Below are 20,351 nucleotides of genomic sequence, written 5' to 3'. Positions count from 1 at the left end.
TTATCCATGCTCTTGATTTAGCAGTCTGCAAGGCAGGTCAAAAGTGGCCTGTGCATCCTACCCAGGCCTTCAGACAGCTCTTCCATAACAAAGGCATGGTTTTCCATTCAGGCACTACTCTGGTGCTGGAATGTATCTGCTTTCTTGAGAGAAGGAAAGATAAAGGCTTACCTACTTCCCAGAAGAGTATTACACATGGAGATAGAGGGAAAAGAGCTATGGACCTCATTCCACGGACACACTGGTTGGTACAAGTAAAGTCCCTCCTCATTTCCTTTCCTTTTCCTCAAAATTCTTGTTATTTATTTCTTTTAACTAAAAACATCTGCTAGCACATTACCTATTTCACCAGAGTCCAGAGAGATGACACCTACTCTAAGCCTTCTGTATAGAAAATCCACAACTGCTTCCAGTTCAGGTTAGCACAGTGTATTCTTGGCAACTATCACCTTTTCAATTTACTTTCATTCATCCTTCAAAAATACACATTCCCAGATCACGTAACTTTACGAAGTTTAGCTCTGTAAATAATTTTATCTCAGAAGCCACACAGAGAAATACAGAACTCAGGTTATTCTATTCAAGTGTTGTGCATTGCACAGCACAGGGTGTATTTGCACTCCTCACACAGCCAACCAGTCAGATGCATATCCTGGGTGAGCAGAACCCAGCTCTTACTCATCTGTTTCTCTTTAGTTCCTTTAGCGTGGTATTTAGAACCATAACAACACTTTCTGACTTAAAACCCATAAAAAGAAGCTTTCCAAAATATGACACAATAGAACTTTGGGGGTAATTTTGTAATTATTTGCCTGTCGCTACCATTTAATGCATAAATTAAAGGTTTTACTTCTTCCCAGGATACAGCACTGCATATTTCATGGAGGCATTAGTCAGACACCTCACTAAAATGCCTCACAGAAGATTCTCTTTTCCTCTGGGCAAGCTTTGCGTTGCTTGGCAGAGGTTGGTGTCTCAGAGCAGCAGCAAAGCACCAGGCTGCAGGGAAACACTTTCTCTAAGTGCCTGGAATGCCTGTGAGAAGTCACCTGATTTACCCGTACTGTGTTGGAGAGAGAAAAAAATTAAATAAATAATAATAATAAAATGAGGTACTGACATATTGTCCATCTGTTAAAAAATAAATAAATAAATAATAATAAAAAAGAACATTTTCAAAGGAAAACGTGCATATTTTTTACCTACTTTCCTTTGGCCCCCAGGAGCCCTGAGCCTCTCTCCTCAGCACGGCTCTACGCCTCAGCACCTGCACCGGGATGAGGAAAGGGCTCAGAGTGCCTCCCCCGCCCCGAACAATGGCCCCGAGCTCCCTCGGCTGCCACACGGACGGACGGACGGGTGGCTGGTTGTGGGGCAGGCTCCACCCCGCCGCTCCCCGCCCGCCTCAGCCGCCCAAGTCCCGTGAACTTTCCCCGGGCACCCTGCAACAAGCGGCCCACAGCCGCGCTCCTCGGCCACCCTTCACGGGTTCCGTCCCCACTCGTGTCCGCGGGACGCTCCGAAGGGGAAGCAGCCCACTCCTTTCACAGCCCACTCCCCTCATATTCCTTGCCCGCCCTCCGCTGCTCCTCATTCTCGTAGCACGCCCCGCCTGGCCCGCCCCGCTCCGCACACGCCCACCCCCGGCCCCTGCCCCTTCCCCAGAGCCGGGCTGAGTCCCCGCCGCCGGTTTGCGCTCCGCGGGGCCGCTGCCCCTCCGACAAAGGAGGTGGAGAAGCAGAGGCGGGAGGACGGCGAAGAGGAGGGGAGGGGGACGCGGCCGCTCCGTCCGGATGCGGTGAGCCCCCGCTTCGCCCGGCAGCGCGGAGGGAAGCCGAGGAGCAGCCGCGGCGCTCCGCCACCATGGGCTGCTGCACGGGGCGCTGCACGCTCATCTTCCTCTGCTCGCTGCAGCTGGTGAGTGTGGGTACGGCTGGGGGCGGAGGGGGCCGCAAGTTCTGCGGTGCGGGGCCGGAGCGGTTGCGGTACGGGCAGGGAACACGGGGCCGTGGGAGCACCGTGACCATCCTCCGCTGTTCTCCTTCTTCACCTCCCTGAGAGCCCCCGGCACGACCTCTCCTGCACTTTCCCGGTGTTCCTTTTCTCTGCTTCAGTGTTCCTGAGCGGGTAATTGAGATGAGGAGGACGCGTCTCCCTTTGTTTACTGAAGTTGGCGTATTTGTTTCGGAGAACAGAGTTGTCACGGGAGCGAAGCGGCCCCGATTAGCGATAACCCTTCCCCCGGCTCCTTAACCGGGCGATAACATTACGCTCTGCCTTCGGCGGTTCGTCCTCAGTCCCGAGAGGATGTAAAAACATTTTTCTTGTGACTCGGACTCATCGTTTTGCCACATGATCCCTCCTAAGAGGAGCGCTGTGCCGTGCGTGTGGCTGCTAGGAGAGCGGTGGGGTTGGCCGCTTTCCTCCCCCCTCTAAATCCATTCTGGATTTCCCCAGCTATCTCTGGCAGCACTTTGCTGTGCCCTCTGCTTAAATCCAGCACAGACGAGTATTTCGCTTGACAACCCTCCTTCGTGTCGGGGCTTTGTGCCTGTGCCGACTGCTGTACCTCCATTGTGCTCAGCGCTCGGTACGGGATGGAGCTGAGCGGTGTAGGCACTTGGGTGGTACCCAAAGGCAGGGCAGGCGTGCCATTGTGCTTGTGCTGTGAGGAGAGCCGCGCTTCTGCCATTCGGTCTTTGTTTTTTTTTCTTGTTCTGCATCAGTTTTACAGACGCTCCTATTGACTGCAGGAGAATCACTCCTGATTTACTTCAACGCGTGTGGGAGGAGAGAGAAACCCTTTTTCTTCAGATATATCCCTCTACCGGTTATGAAGGTTATAATAACTGTATTTACTATTCTGGAGAATTACTCGGAGGCTATAAAAATTGAAGTAAAGTGTGAATAGCCACCATAATCTGCAGAGAAATGCGTATAAAATCTTTCAGGAAAGGATTTGTGTTTTATAAGAGACCTATCAGATCATGTAACAACTTCCAAAGATGACTTTAATGTGCAGCTTTTTCTACTGTACTTACCTGCTTTATAACGTTCTGCTGTCATATCCGTATCTTTCAGGCGCTGATAAATGTCTGTGTGGTAAAATGCTTTCACTTTATTTCATTTTCATTTAAGGATAAGAGCTATGCTTTGGATGCAAGGTGTAATCTGGCAGACATGAACTTAGAGCTCAGGTGCTTCCTGTGCCCTCTGTGGTGGCAGCGTTCAATGGACACCTGTGGAAGTTGTCACCACGGGTGGTTTTAGAGCTTTTCTAACATCTCAGAGGTCACAAGTACAAAGTGTGCACAGCACAACCACATCCCCAGACGTTGCTGTCTTTAAGTGACGCTTGTGTTATCTTTCATCCAGTTATGGGGGAGGGAAGGGTGTGATGCTGGCTGTGGACAGCATTTAGATGAAATGTTACAGAAGCCAAAGCACTTTTACTGCTCATTCCTAAGGCTGTGGGAGTACAGGTGATCTACACAACTTGGGGAAAAACTTTAGAATCATAGAATGGCCTGGGTTGAAAAGGACCACAATGATCATCTTGTTTCAAGCCCCCTGCTATATGCAGGCTCACCAGCTGCTACACCAGGCTGCCCAGAGCCACATCCAGCCTGGCCTTGAATGCCTCCAGGGATGGGGCATCCACAACCTCCTTGAACAACCTGTTCCACTTCATATTCTGCTAATGTCAGATAACGGTCTATGAGCAGTTCTGCATGAACCTTAGGATAACCTTTCAGATATCACCTGAGAAAACTGGACCTTATAAAATATTGTTGGCAGCACCTTCTATGGTGTACAGGCAGTCAGCCATACTATATAGGCATACTGTAATACACTGTGTAAGTTCTTTTTGATATAAAATGATATGAAGTAAAAAGCCAAATTTCTGTAAATACATTCATTCCCCAGGTTTGGTTCTTGTTTGAAAGCAATGTGCAGTGTGTTGTGGTCTTTATAGCTTCTTCATTCACTGAAACTGGCTTCCTCTCTGACTTTTGTCTGGTGTGTATGTTTGCATGCTGTTGGGATGAGGAATTACAAGGTGGGGAGAACAACAGTTACTGTGTGATGATCTGTAAGATACTCAGACCCTTAACAATAACCTGTATAAACTTCAAGAAGATTTTTCTTGTACTTTTTCAATGCTGTTTGTCTGTCAGTGATTTTGACATAAAATGAAAATAGTTTTCAATCGTGTTTTGGTTCATGAAAACGTATGTTGCTGATTGACAACTTTTCCATTTCATAATAAAGTACATCTCAATATTGAATTCAGTAATCCCACAATCATTCTGCGTGTAGTCTCATACCATATGTGTGCATCACCATCACTGTGTGTGACACCACATAGGTGGTGGGCTGGATGGCACCAGAGCTGAAAGAGCTGCTAACAACGTGCTGTCCTGAGCAATTTCCTTACACCTCTGCAGGTTTTTTCTGCTTCTGGAAGCTGGGGGAATTTTGCCTAAGAACAGTGTTGTGCTCCCTGCTTTTAAACCCTGTGATCTCTGTCACTGTTCAAAGTGAAGCATTGTAATATACCATTTCCAAAGTTGTCAGGCTAATAACTCAGAAGTGTGTGCGTATCCTAATGACAGATTTATGCATAAAAAGATGATTAGGAGCTATGCATACGTCTGGAAAATATATCATATGGATATACGAGTCCTTTGGATTGCAGCCATAATTCTCACTAGTGCCACCAGAAGTCACAGACATTGGCCTCCTCTGTAGTAGAAAATCAAAGCAGCTGCCAGGGATGGTGTCTGCGCTAGCGTAACCACTATGCCAGAGAAAACTACAATAGGAAAGTGCTTAAAAAATAAAGCAAATAATAATAAAAAAATTCTGGATGGGGGTAAATTGGCAAAGAATTGCGGAGACATTTAGCTGTGTGAATCCAATTGATGTTAATATGTGTCACACAGTAGAAACCTTCATGCTGCTTTGAAAATGTGTTTCTGAGTAACTACTATTGGAGGATAATTTTGATTTAACATTTACAGTAAGTGGAAGTTTGGAAGTTTTTGCTACCTCAGAGCATAAAGATAAGCATATACAAAGAAGTATAAGTAGCAGAGATCATGAATGAGATTTTCAGAATAGTGAATGGAAGATAAACAGAAGGTGCTCCGTCCCCTTTGCTGCTTTGAAAATCTCATTTCATGCCTTTTTCTGTGCTGCACTGAGTTCATTGTATAGATGCTGATTTAGCAGTCTATGTTCTGCCTAGCTGTTGGCACAGAGCAGTCTATCCCCTATTTAACCTGTTACTTTCCAAATAGTTTGTGTCAACAGACCCCATGGGGAAATGATTCTCATGGAAAGAGAGCTTCTCTATATCAGTGTTTTGACCAAGTCACTGGCGACTGCAGTTGGTTGCTTTAACAAACTGCTTTTTCTCTGAATATTTATGATGGTGTTTGCAATTAACATTAATTATAGCAATGCAGACAAATCCTTACTCTTGGAGCTGAGACTGTAAATTAGTCTGAATTAGACTAAATGTGACATTTCACTACTTTTTACTATAAATAGTGGGATTTTAGTTATGTGAGGAAGTGAAAGATGCCTTGTACAGATTTTTGTCTTATTTGAAAATGATGTATAAAGCTGCAAACTAACTTCTATTAATATGCCTTTTTGCTATCTTACAGTTAGGCTGTCTGTGCTTGCTTATTAGAGCTGACAGCAGTTACTTAGTTAACAGCTCACAGATTCAAGAGATTTGATAAATTGAGAAGGTAAAATCTCTGAACCGATAAATTGTAGCATCTTTTTATGTTGGTAAAAGAATCACTGGCCCATTGATCTGGAGATGAAGCATCTGTCCACTGATAAAGGCAGAGGTAGCGTGAGGGAGCGAGCACAGCCCTGAACAGTATGCTGGTTCTGGGATGGTTTCCTGCTGAGAAAACTGATGGGGGAATGGTATTTTGCTCAAATAACTCAAACAACATTCCCAAATCATGCAACTGTTGCTAGTGGCTGTGCCTAAGAGACTGATACGCTTGTTTTGCAGGTGTGTGAATGCCCTTAATGTTAACATTAGAAGTAATAGTCTGTGTCCAGGCAACTGCTTGAGTTACGTTTTAGTAAGCTGAAATCCAAAGTACGTGTTAGGTTGTATCTTTTTTTAGGATCTCCATCAACAGGAATAAAAGAGTAACAACTTTTCACTTCGTTTTCCGATTTTATACAATTGTTGAAAGATGCTTGTTATTAAAACACATTTTTAGTGTGTCAGTGCTGCGCTTTTTACCTGGTGGAGACACACCAGCAATTCAGCCTCAGCAGTGAAATTCCCTTCTTGTAAAGCTGTGCTCCATACTTCTTTCAGTTCAGTTACCCAAAACTGGGAACTCAGGATTTCAGGATCTCTGGACTTGCAGAGCTGTCTGAAAGTTCTGAACTGGTGAGTCTGCTGCAGAAGCCATGCCACAGTTTCTTTGGTTTTGGCTTTATTCACCACAGCAGGCTATTTTGCTATGGTTCCTTGCTGCTCTGTGATTGACGGTCTACTGTCAAGTAGAAAGATAAAAAAAATATCTTCCACAGTGTTGAAATGTAAGATTTAAGGTTTTAAAGGTAATAATGCAAAGTAACTCACTGAAAGTTGTACATTACGTAGCTCTCCTTCCTATAAGAACAGTAGGTTTTGGAAATACTTATTTTAAGAGTATTGGAGGATGGAGTTCATCTGTTACATTCTGCCACTCTAAGATTCTTGAGACTGGGAAGCAAAGGTTGAATTTTTGAAAAATCATTGAAATTCAGAAGGGTTGCACTGTTGGATCCAGAGTTTGAGTAGTTCTTGCAGAACTTCAACACAGAATAGTTTTGTGCTTGTATGAGATGGACTGCAACAGCAATTGGTTGGATGGTGTTAAAATCTTGCTGTGTTTTTTGAGGTCTTAATCTGAAACAGAAACTTGTTTGACTAGATGATTTCAAATCATGTTTTTCAGTATGTGTGTTCTATGCATGCATTTGGATGTGTAAAGTGGATCCTTTCAGTTTGGGGACCAATTTGTTAAGTTGGTAATAAGTAGTCAAACCACAATTCTTTTATTTTTTGGGAAAAGGTTCTTAGCTTCTCTGTGATATCCAATTTTTTCTCACATACAGATAAAATAATTTAATTGATTAGGTGAGCAAAGAATCCAGAAAGTTGCACAGATGACTGGCCCTGGTATTGCACAGGAAAAGTGAGTGGAGATTCTATGCTTCACTTGAGTAGGACCAGCATCAGTTCACATGTTCAGTACAGATACTGTTAAGATAGATGCTTATTAGATTTGCATAGTGGAAGGAGAGAGAACATATCCAGGAAGAAATTCTGATCAGATATGGGGGGAAAATAAGACATAGTGAGAGCACTCACTGGAGCACATTTTACAGGAAAGCTGTTGAGTATCCACCATTGACTAATTTTAAAACCCTTATGAATATAGCTCTGAAAAATTTGTTCTAACATTGAAGTGTATTTGATGCGTTGGGCCCTGCCATGAGTAAGAGTTTTACCATGTAACCTTAGATTATTTCATGACTATAAAGTTTTGCCGAAGCATAACAAATAGGGGCATTCAAGCCTCTGTTAGGAGGATATTTAAAATACACAGTAATTCAGGCTGTTTTGAGATAATTGGCTTCTTAATTCGTGGTGGGTATAATACTGTGGAAATAGGCTTGAAAAAGCAATAACTATTCTAGTATTCAATTGAATCTCTGAATACCCAAATTCAGTGTTAAATTAAATGACAAGCACCTATGATGACTTTGTTATTTATAATTTCCGAAAGAATATTTCTGTGATACAGTATAGTGTGTCAGATCTTTTGAGCTTATTTGTATTGAAGCAAAATATATTTTATCCATTCAATCCTGTAATTAATTGCTAAGGAAAACTGCTGACATTTTGGGGCAGAGAGCCTGTTATTGTCATCTGTAAGGGGAAATGAACTACATATTTTTGGTTGTAGATGAGTAATACAAAGAAGCAGTAATGACTGACTGTATGGCTCAAGAGACTGATAATATGATACAGAGTTTTTCACCTCTAGGTCATGTTTTGAAATCCACTGCAAGTCAAATAAGGGCAAAAGTCATTATGGCTTATATGAAATGTTGACTGTCTTGATAAGATGTCAATATCACTCTCATGAGTCCTAATTTTCATTTATTGAGGATTTATTAGGAGAATCAAGGAGAGGTGGCCATGGAGTTTGGAGACCAAAGTGATTTTTTTTGCCTATATTTTCTTCAGGTCGTAATTCGAGTGGTGCTAGTAAGACAGAGTAATGAGGTTTGCAATGCCTTTGCTATCACTGGAAGTGGTATCTTAGTTTGGAATGCAAGCACAGGGAGGTGTTTATAAACTTGATGTCACATACATCAAAATGAAAAATAATGGTTAAAAAAATGCATTGATTTTATATGAATTTCACCTGTTTTGTGGGTCAGGAAGAGAATATTTCTTACTTTTTATTTAGTATGTTTTGCCTTAAAAATAAAATTCAGGCAATAGCAAGTGGAAAATTTCTCACTTTGAATCTTGAAGCCACTTGTATTAATCTAAAATGAATCATTTTTCTCTTCATCTATCATATAACGATAGAATGGCTTGGGTTGGAAGGGACCTTGAGGATCATCAAGTTCTAACTTCTCTGCCACATGCAGGGTTTCCAGCCTCCAGATTTGGTACTAGACCAGGCTGCTCAGGGCCCCATCCAACCTGGCCTTGAATGGAGCATTCACAGATCTCTGGGCAATCTCTGCCAGCATCTTATAACCCTCTCAGTGAAAAACTTCCCCCTGACATTCAATCTAGACTTTCCGTCCTTTAGTTTGAAACCATTTTCCCTTATCCTATAACTATCTACCCATGTAAAAATTCATCTCCCTCCTGTTTATAATCTCTATTTAAATATTGTAAAGCCACAATTAGATCTCACTACAGTCTTCTCCAGAATGAACAAGCCCAATTCCTTCAATTTGTCTTTACAGGAGAGGTGCAACAACCCTCTGATCATCTTCATGGCCTTCCTCTGGTCCCTTTCCTAGTGCTCTACATCCTTCTAGGTTGTGGGCCCCAGATCTGGATGCAATACTCCAGATTGGGCTTGACAAGGATGTAGTAGAGAGGGACAATCCTTTCCCTTTCTCTGCTGGCCACCCCTCTTTCTGATGCAGCCCAGGATACTGTTGGCCTTCTGGGCTGTAAGTGCACACTGCTTACTCACATATTTTTCATCAACCAGAGTCTTTAAGTTCTTCTCAGCAGTGCTACTCTCAAGGAGTTCTTCTCCCAGTGTGTATACATATCTGGGATTACTCTGACCCAAGAGCAAAACTTTGCACTTTGCTTTGTTGAGCCTCATTAGGTTCACATGGGCCCACCTTTCAAGTTTATCAAGGTCCCACTGTATGGCATCCCTTCCTTCTGCTGTGTCAACTGCACTACTCAGCTCACTGTTATTAGCACACTTGCTGAGGGTGCATCTATGTCATTGATAAAGATGTTATAGCATACTTGTCCCAAGACAGAAACCACTTGTCACCAACCTCTATCTGGACAAAGAGCCATTGACCATAGCTCTCTGGCTGTGACCTTCCAATGAATTCCTTATCTACTGAATGATCCACCCTTCAATTTAGAGATAGGAGTATTATGGGAAACCACATCATAAGCCTTACAGAAGTTCAGGTAGATTACAACAGCTTGTTTTGCCTTTGTCCACTGATGCTGGTCACTCCATCATAGAAGGCCACCAGATTGATCAAGCATGACATTCCCTTGGTGAATCCATGCTGGCTGTTTCAGATCACCTGCTCATTCCTCATTACCTTAACCTGTCTTCCAGGAGGATCTGTTCCATGTTCTTCCCAGGCACAGAGATGAGGCCGGCTGGCCTGTAGTTCCCTGGTTCTTCCTTCCTGCCTTTCTTGTTAATGGGAATGATGTTTCTCTTTTCCCAGTCAGTGGGGACTTCACTTACAGCCACAACTTTTCAAATATGAGGGAGAGTGGCCCATAAACCAAATCAGCCAGCTTCCTTACAACCCTCAGATGCACCTTTTTTGACCTCATAGACCTATACACATCCAGTCTCACAAGGAAGTCTTTGACTTTCTCTGACCTTACAGTGTGGGGGAAGTTTGCTCTCCTAGTTCACTGGGATGTGAGAATCTTGGCTGACAGTGAAGGCCGAGGCAAAGAACTCACTGAGTACCTCAGCCTTCTCCATATCTGTTGTAGTCAGTTCTCAGCAAGAACTTCCTAAAGGGTGTGCTAGTAGGTTTTTAGTACACTGTTATACTCAGTGAGACTTGCTGTTCCCTGACAGAGCAGTGCCAGCAGGTTTATTTTATTATTATTGTTTTTCTGAACGTGTGACCAGTGAAACCTTGGTGATCTCATCAAGGATCTGTGCCCTTAGCAGGTCTGTAAGCTGGATTTAATCACTATTCTCTGATCTTAGGAACATACAGAATGCTTAAGATCCTGGTAATAAAAATATAGTAGAAGATTTTATTTTAGTCCTTTTATTTTTTACTGTACTTCCTTATCATCTTGTATTTCTTCAAATACTGTCATAACTTGCATGTAATCCCAGCTCAGATGGATTTTTTTAATGCTGTGGTGATCTGGGACTTGTTCTTACAAGTTGCTGAATGCCCTCCAGCTCTCATTAAAATCCCTGAAAGTCATTCTTGTACATATTGGCTCTTCATAATGATAAGTTCAAGCAAAAGCAGCAGCAAACCCCTTCCAAATATCAAGTGCCAGCAATGCAGTAAAATGAGAGTAAAAAGAAAAGTTTTATACTTAATAAAATATATAGTCTCATCCAGAAAAATTATCCCTTATTGAAGCTGACACCAAGAAGTAAAATGGAAAATGATGATGAGAAAGTGATTGGAAAACAATTACTTATTTTGAGTGTGACTGTCTTTTTGAACGTGCACAGGATTTTTTGTTTTATTAGTACCAAATTTTTAGCTGAGGGTGAGTATAAACATATATGAAGAACATATGTTTGAGAATGAGCCAAATAGAACTTCCCTTAGAAAAGTTCTGACGCACACCAAAGAAGCTACAGATAAAGGAAAGGAGGAAGAATAACTGGGAGATGAACCATGAACAGAAAGATCCTAATATGTTTTTATGGTGAGGGAGATTCTAGTTGCAGGGTAAGCATTGTAGAAAAGTTCATTATAAACTAGGTGAGATATCAGAGCCCTCATCTATGCACAGACTGTAGCTAACCCTGTGTGTGGGAGGAGTTCTTTTCTAAGGTTTCACCAAAAACAAGATCATGAGAAAATAACTTTCATCTCATCTAACGTGCATCAAGGTGAGTGTGTTTAGATTCTAACTGGAACAGAAACCTTGCTACTCCCACAGATTGGCTGAATAATTTACATCGTAAAAACCTCAAAAGCCTCTCTGTCCTCTAATGCAGATAAAGATATTCTGCTCAGAGAACTGAAGGACTGTCTACTCGTGATCCCTACAGGTGCTGAAGATTATTTAATCAATCTATAATCAGTCAGCTGTACATTTTAAGGTACCTATTTCAGTGTATCCATTAATGTGCATGTTCAGAATGCATTTAAAAATCTCCAGATTTGGAAGTAATTCTGGGCATTTCCAGTTGATTCTTATGTTGGTGAAAGTTGCTGATTTGTTCTCACCTTCATCTTTCTTCTGATAAACTGTTTCTGTTCTCATCAACGTAAAATGCTCCAGCTGTGAATCGATAAAACTATTTCCATTGTGCCTCAGAGTCTGCTCCTCTTTTTTTTATTGAGCGAGGCAACTGGTTCTCAGCTTTTCTCCCAGCAACTTCAGAGCAAGTTCCAAGATTTAATCTTTACCTGCTTTGTTAAGGTAGGATTCAGGTGCTGCTCAACCCAGCCAGTGACCAGTGGGTCAGATTGATCCAGTAAGCATCTGAATTAAGGTTCTCCTTATCCTGAAAATATTCTTCACTACTGGTAGTTATGTTGTCCCATAACTATACCCTGAGCTAAAAATACAGTCATTCTAGAGAACTGAAAGTGTCAAAGGTGCTAGCAATTGCAAACAACAGATGGAATTGCTCTGTTAATATAATACATTAATACTGTTGAGTAGCATACTGTCACAAACAAGAATAAATCTCTTGTTTGGAGGATCCAAACATCTATTTCTCAAACTTTTCTTCCACTACTAGAAAAAGTAAATATGTATGGAAATGATATGGTACTGTGATCCATTTCCCCTCACTTGTAGAAAAACCAAGCACAGGGTTTTTATTGAGTGAATCACATCCATACAACATGAATAGGATTTCATATAATCTAAATCACTGGTAGTTGTGGTTCTTCACCTTGAGTTGATTGCACAGCATTAGTAAAAGGGGTGGTTAGTTTAGAGAAGGTGGTAATAGGAGCAGTGGATAAGGAGTGTTACATAATAACTGAGCTAGTAGTGTAATATACTGCAATGTTGCAGTCAGAGAACTTGTTGGTGGGAGCACTGGAATGCAAGAAGTCCTTCCAGGTCTGTATTTTTGATAGCAGATTAGACACATGATTGGTTGTAGCCTAAATACAAACTTCATTCAGATATCACAAAAGGGTTTAAGTGAATTGGAGTATTATAGATGCCTTGAATGGCTTTTGATGGTCTTTCTAATGTGTAATTTAATCATAGTGGTTTGATGAAAGACAGAGCTGACCAACTTGTACCAAAATTAACCACAAAGTGCTAAAGTTGATTTAAATTACAATGATGTCATAACATCCTTCGTTTCTCTAAATGTCTTTTTTTTTTTTTTTTTTTTTTTTTTTTTTTTTTTTTTTTTTTTTTTTTTTTTTTTTTTTTTTTTTTTTTTGTCTTTCGGGTAGTTAAGCAGATATAGTCAAGACCATGGAATCATGGAATCATAGAATGGCTTGGGTCGAAAGGGACCTCAAGAGTTATCAAGTTCCAATCCCTCTGCCACTGGCAGGATTACCAACATCCAAATCAAGTACTAGTTCAGATTGCCCAGGGCCCCATCCAACTTGGCTTTAAAGATAAATGTGTTCAACTTCTAATTATTGCTTGTTAGCCTGTATATCTGTAGTCAGCTGAATGTGTACTGACTTATCGCAACCATGTGCATCTTGTTGTTCTATTATGGGATAAGGATGGGACAGGCCCTAAACCTGTAAATACCTGTAGATGTGCTGAATGTTTCTGTATGCCCTGTTTTTTTTTAAGTTATTTTTTATTTATTTATTTATTTATTTTATCTTATTTTTTAAAAAGCACTTTGCATGATGGCTGGAAAGCAATGCTACCTGTAGCCTCTTTTAGTCATATTTAGCAAAGCTGTATTCCTTAGAAAGTGTATGGAAAAGAGTGATCTGTAATAGTTTCATTGTGTTTTTGCATCTGTGAAAAGTTCCAAGTTTCAGAACTTGTCAGCCTGTTTCTGCAGAACCTTGTGGCCAAAAGGCTGTTTAGGTTAATCCAAGGTCTCACCGAGTAACAGAGATTCTGTTCCATGTGAATCTCAGTTTTCTGAGAGATTTGGCTTTCTACGACAATGTGCAGTTTGTGCACATGCCAGATGTGCCAGAATGCTCTGATTCTGCTAAGTTTTCACCCTGTTCATTCAGATGCTGAGAAATGGAAGTAATTAATGCCCCAGGTCCAGCAATGTTAAACAATTTGCTTTGACCCTACAGAAAGTCTCTCACATCCTAGTTCATGCAGTTTTTCCACTTGGTGTTTGCTTGTATTTCTGCATATAGTTACCATAATTTGCTTTTTGTATTGGCCACAAGTGGCTATAAATGTATTAACATTTTAATAGGAAAATTTGGTATATTTGGGTAGACACATATTTTGGAGAATCCATTTCCTTTTAATTGCATGCTGTTTGCAAAGTAGTTTAGAAGTGCTAAAATTCACCGCAAGGGCAATAATATCTACAGCTTCTCTTTTGGAAAGATTATTTCTAAGTGTTGACAGATTTGAGTCCTTGAATTCTCTCCTGCAGAATGAGGCATGCAGATACTTACACCTGTACTGACTACACATTTAACTGGAGATTCTGTCCTGGACACAGGCTGTTAAGGAAGGCAAGAGTCAGGCTCTTAAAGTATTCTGGAGATCAAAGGAATAAGGAGATGTCCCCAAAATGCTGAAACTGACCATCTGCATGTGGAGAGAGGACAACTGTGAGGGAGGGAAAAGTTTTATTTTCTTTTTGCTGCTAGATTCAAGCACTGTTTAGTTTGCACAAGAAGAACTTGGAATTCATGGTTTTCTCAGTGTATCACCTTTGTCAACTAATCTGCTTGATTTAATTTTTGTAACTGGAATTGTCTAAGATATTATAGCATATTAATTGCAATGGGAAAAAGAAATGTTTATCACCTGTGTGGTAAACCTTGACTTCTGCATGTACCGTTTTCTCTGAATGATAAAAGCACGTCTGATGATGGATGGCAACTCTGCAGGTAAAAGGGTGATTTTCAAAACAGCCCATTCAAGATCAATTCCCCTCCTCCAAAAACAAAGCAATATATTACATTGGTGTTTAAGGGATAATTACTTTGTCTTTGAAGAACATAAACTATCAGAAACCTTCCAGATTGATTGTGCCAAGTAAGGAGCATCTCCTTTGCAGGAGTGAGCAACATTATCTCCTGCTGAGAGTGGCAAGAACTATGGATGCTGACTGCCTTCCAGTTCAGCATTGCTACTGTGGGGGACTGAGTTGTAACTGAGGCAGCTGTGCCATTGGCTGGGATCTATGACTACAGGCACTATTAGAGAGTGCCATTAGATGAAGTCATTGAACCATTAGAAAGCCTGCAAAAATTAGTAGACTTTTGTAATCTAAACAGCATTGCGGTTAAGTATATGCCCACTGGACATCCTCAAGGGAAGATTTCTTTCACATGTACTGACTCTGTCTGTGTTACCAGCCAGCATTTCACTAGCATGAGAATTAAGCTTTGTAACATTTCATGGATCCCTACATCATGCTGAGCTGTGCTGGTCATCTATTATTAACATGATGGCACTTTTTGCTAGACTAGAAGTATCTTCTTATCCACTATCTTATTAAGTCTTCCATTACTTTAAGATGCTTTCAAGGTCTCTTCTATTCTCATTTTATTAGTCGGGAACAAAGGCTTTTCAGATTTCAGAAGCTAATATATGCTGATATCTGGATAGGCAAGCAAATACCTCAGTTTTTGAGGTCATTTTATAATTTAATGATGTCTTCAAGCCTCATACACAGTCTTTATAAAATTCCCCTCTGTGTCCTATCTGAATACTTATTAACATGCATTTATAATTTTGCATTAGAAACCCTGGCTCTGTGTGGAAAAATGAGACTTTCTCTGGTTCCCATCACTAGATATTCTTTTGCACATATACAGAATTTGAAGAACTTAGAAAAAGTTAGAGGCAACAATGTGCTTGCTTACACAAATTGGTGGAGACAGTTGCATGTTCATTCTGCTTTAAAATGGCCAGAGGCAAGGCAGTTTACATCTGGGAACCATGGAGTTAGCTTGGTGTGGTGTCGTGGTCAATAACCCTTCTGAGAGTAACATAGCTCAGGCACAGGGCTGTGCTAATGCATCCACAGAGCTTCTGTTTGAAGATGGACTGTGTCTGGACTGATTGGATTACAGTCAGAGCAACCAGACCCACTGTTGTAGAGAGATGCATCTCGGTAAAATTAACGCTGTTATATATAGGTTCTCTCTGTTATCTAAACAGTTGTTATTACATGAGTCTTTAGCTATTAACACTGAAGTATTTTATGCTAATTCTTACTAAAAAATCAGAGAGTGAGATGTGCTGGGATGTTCTTTTCACTGAACAACCTTAAGCAAATATAATCCAGTGACTTCAGTCTGCTAGATCCTGAATCAGGCTGAGTAAACCATCCAAATCAGAAAGCAGAAAGTTACTGATTAGCATACAGAAAAGAAAAAATAATGAAAGAAACTTGAAGTGTATTGAAACTGAATGGTTATACCAAATGTATTTTTTAAAATCCATTCCATAGTTCCTGCAAGCAAAGAAACTTGATTTAGTCCTTAATGACTTGGTTGAACCAAAGGGGCAGGTTCTGTTGTAATGTCTGATTTGTTGCCTATTACTGCCATTGCAGTGTGTAGAAGACCTTGCTGGAGGCCATATGGAAGCTGAGTCGAAGCCAGGAAAAAAACCAAAAACATGACTCGCAGGCTCATGGCTGAAACACAAGATGACCATTTGTCTAAGTTTTTCTTATCTGGTGCTTTCAAACTCTCAGAAAAATTAGACTTGAGGTTGAAGTGTTCATACTTTTTTGTATAACAAAGATGGATCTTTTCTTTGGGAAAGTTTGGTTGTACCATGCTTATCTGTTTTTAAGCAGCAAGATAAATGGTGATAATACATCTGAACTCATGATCACCTGCTTTTTCTATTATTAAATTGTTCAAAACTCATTTACTCTGGCTATCTAGCTTTTGTAAGTCCGTTAACGTCAATGGAGCAATGGTCATACTTGCTGAATATCAGTTTTAAGAGATGACAGCTGAGTGCTTGATGGTAAGTGTCCTTCCCAATTTTATGCTTTCAAATATTTTCTCTAAAAAAAGAAAAGCACAGATATCTTCACCATTATTTCCCTTTGTGTGTGTATATGAGGAGTAGCTACTGTTAATGATTCTACTCATGGACAAGTGAATCTGTTGTTGTTCAGATGAGCATTGTATATCTTGCAAGACAAAGCCTATTTCAGGTGCCTGGTGTTTACATACATCAAGAGGCCTGATGCAAGTAAGAATTACAAGAGTAACTGTTATCCAATATTCTTCAGTGGGTGAGTATTTATACACAAATATTTATATGCCACAAGACTGAGGTATTGTTGAGTACAACTGATCAACATCAAAGACAATCTGCCACTCCAATTTTGTCAAGCGTACATGTCAGTACTTACGGATGCCCACAGTTTGGCCCTTCTCTCAATGTTTGTAATAGTCCTCCTAGACTTGTTTCCATAGTACCACATTTACACTCATGGAGTCAAGATTCTGTTGTTAAATATATATATATATATATATATATGGGGTTATCATAGGAAACTGAAGTGGATGGATGGGGGAAATTGACATTTCTTTGTATTTCAAAATTTCTCTTTGATTTTTTTTTCTATTAAACAAAAGTACAGAAAGCTAAAGGTGTGAACCAAAACCTCTTGAGAGTCAGTCAAACAGATCTCATTTATTTCAGTTTTTGTTTGGTTCAGCCTCAAATGCTTAAATGCTTTTTTCAGAAATGCTTTTTTTTTTTTTTTTTTTTTTTTCCTCCAGATACTTAATTATTTTGCATTTAGCTCTCTTACTTTGCTAGGTAGAAACTCCCTTGTATCTGGAATTGTTGTCTCAAGACCTTTCCAGAGGTGCTGGGAGGGGCACATTATAGATGCAGTGTTAACTTTTCAGAGTTAACAGAGAGAAATAGATGTGACCTGAACCTGCATTTCAGTTCTGGAAAAATGATAAATAGCACAGCACAGCAACCATGATAAATAGGAATTTTTCTAAGAACACTTGATTTTTGAAATGTACATCACTTCAGTTCTTGTCTTAAGGAGTTGTAAGAACTGAGGAAATGGGATGAGAATGGCAAAAACTGACCAGTGTTAATGATGTTTTCAGATACAAGTATACTTTTCCCCTTATGCAGATGAATAAAGTTTTAGCTTGATTGTCCTCCTTTTGAAAAATAAGAGAAATATTCTTGCTGGAAATTCATGGGAGAAGATTACTACTCTGGTTTCTGCAATGCACGTTCTCATCTGTCCTGTCTCCAGAATTTATTTTTCCTTCCAACTATCTTTATTTCTTCATGAAGTACTAAGGAAATCTTAGGCATTAGGTGTTCAGTTATGTGGATGTTTGATCAAGAGTGTGTTTGTACTATTGATTCTCTTTGGAGGCAAATGGTCTTTTGTGGCTGCTCCTGATTTTAGAAGTGGCCAAAAGGAAACATGCTTAAGCTGAGGAAAAAACTCATAGGTATTTGTAATATTATGCTTGATGTAAACATATAACAAGGAGTCTGGAATATATTGATATTGTAGTGATACATGTTCACAGAATCATAGAATCATTAAGGTTGTGAAAGACCTCTAAGATCACCTAGACCGACCATCAACCCATCACCTCTGTGCCCAGTAAAGCATTTTGTTTTGTCTGTATTATAGTCTTCAATCTTAGCACTACTAGCATAACTTCCTTACAAGAACCTCTTCATACAGACGTGACACATGCCAAAAGGATTTTATTTTATTTTTTCTACAGGATGTTATACCACCTCTTCAAATGATAAGTTAATCTAAGACATCTCTTGTCTACTGATGCAGCTTTGTCCATATCAAGGACTTTGCCATCCTAGAGCAGCTACCTGGGGAGCTGAAGTTTTCCTGCCATGAGCTAATAAAAATACAAAGCAGTTACTGCACAACTTTGTGATGTAAAGTAGATAGTATGTGAAAAAGTGAACAACATGGCATTCAGCTGCTGTTGGCTCTGGTATATGAATGTGAAATCTGTCTGTGCTGATACTATTCCCTGCAAATTTATGATGCAGCCCTTTTTCCCTTATAAAATCATGAATTAAAATTATGTTTTCAAGAGTAGGAATCTCTTTAATGGCAAGCAGAAAATTGTGCACATCAAAAGGCCTTTTTAATAGTTTTGTTATTAATTGTCAAATGTTTGTTTTGTACACATATTGTGTTGTTTTTAAAAAGCAGTTATCAAGGGTTTTAATAATAGATGAAAAAAGAACAGTTGAAAGGCTGAGAGAGAAACCAATAGGATGAAAAGAAAACACAAGATGTACTTCTTCATGTGAGGCGCTTTTTTCCTGTTGCTATATCACTCCAGCCTTTAAAACCTCATCTGATTTCGAATGGTCATGTTGATTGCAGTGGCCCTCCATATAGTTCAGATTCTAAATACAAGTAAGTCTGCCGAGGTCAGGTTTTCTGCTTCTATTTCTTTAGTTTAGAGAGCTCTTAGTTTATCACAAACTTGATACAAGGCCCATTTCTCCTTAATGTGTAGCAGTGCCTTAGAAACAATCAGAAATTATCAATATTACTTCATTTTCAGATTGTGCTTGGTTCTTTACAAAAAATTTTTCAAAAGATGGGTATCTTGATAATGACTCTAGGGTCAGCGTGTCACCCAGCATCCACTCCCTATAGACCTGACAAAACAAACAGTGATGCTGTTTCAAGGAACATCACAAACACCAGGTCAAATATACTTAAAGCTTTGGTTTCTTGAGCATCAGGGGCTCCTAGGGGATCCTATTGCTTTCCTGGCTGGTGAAAAAACATTCACAAAGAAAAATGATCAAAGGAACAAATGAACGCACAGTTTTATTTATTTATTTATTTATTTATTTATTTATTTATTTATTATTATTATCCCAGTGATTTATATCATTCTGTTCAGTCAGGGGAGTTCAAAGAACCTGGTTTCAGATCACTGAAAATTTACTACTTATATACAAGGAGAATCTCTTAGTTTGTACAGCATCTGGCCCCATGAAGCTGGAACATCAAGACACATCCATAATCAAATTCATGATATTTTAAACCTTCTGTAGATTACATCTTATGAAATATATAAACACATAAGGTTCAGCCTATGAAATATATAAACATATAAGATACATGGTTTAATAGCATGTTCTGTGTGAGCAAAATGAAGTCTAAGGATCAAATTTTATAGAAATCTCCATTAATACACTAGTTTAAGAAAATGCTACACCTACGTCTAACAGGCAATACAGCACACTGCCTTCTGTCAATACTTTTCTTTTTCATTTCCTTTTTAATGCAAACTATACAACTCTTGATTGTCTTTGCCATTCAGGAAATTTTACATATTCCTCTGCTATATGTGATGGTATTATTTTTCTCAACCCCAAAAAAAAGCTTTTTTTTAAAAAAAAAAAATATATAAAAAAAACATAGGCAAAAATGCCTTCAGTAAGGAAGTTGTGGCAGAAAACATTATCTTTGTACTTAGACATTCTGTCAGGATGCCTTGCTAAGAGTTGATAGGTCTTGAAGTACTTTCAGTCTCCTCTGAGGATGCCTAGCTGACTTCTGCTTTGAGTAAAGTGACACATTTTCCTCTGTTATCATATGATTTGAAGCTGTTGCCTTAATGTGTGATGACAGGTACAGTACAGGTGAAGAGCATGTAAAAGAGGGAAGGCCAAATTACCAAGAAGCATTAAAAAGAACTGTGAGATT

The 20,351-nt window shown here is 39.8% G+C and overlaps 1 protein-coding gene across 2 annotated transcripts in view; it reads left to right on the top strand.

The window, feature by feature from the left end:
- The first annotated feature begins 1,609 nt into the window (after positions 1–1,609).
- The window catches only part of NKAIN3 (sodium/potassium transporting ATPase interacting 3), a 302,386-nt gene continuing 283,644 nt past the window's right edge, over positions 1,610–20,351 (top strand). The window contains exon 1 of one of the 2 annotated variants that reach the window (XM_072328621.1): positions 1,610–1,917. In XM_072328621.1, the coding sequence (XP_072184722.1) occupies positions 1,864–1,917 (54 nt within the window). In that variant the 5' untranslated portion in view covers positions 1,610–1,863. The remainder of the gene's footprint in view (positions 1,918–20,351) is intronic. The other variant, XM_072328620.1, reaches the window with a different exon arrangement.

Source organism: Excalfactoria chinensis, chromosome 2, assembly GCF_039878825.1.
Source record: "Excalfactoria chinensis isolate bCotChi1 chromosome 2, bCotChi1.hap2, whole genome shotgun sequence".
NCBI lineage: Eukaryota > Metazoa > Chordata > Aves > Galliformes > Phasianidae > Excalfactoria > Excalfactoria chinensis.
Note: the sequence above shows the minus strand (reverse complement) of the source record. Positions and strands in the feature narration are given on the sequence as shown.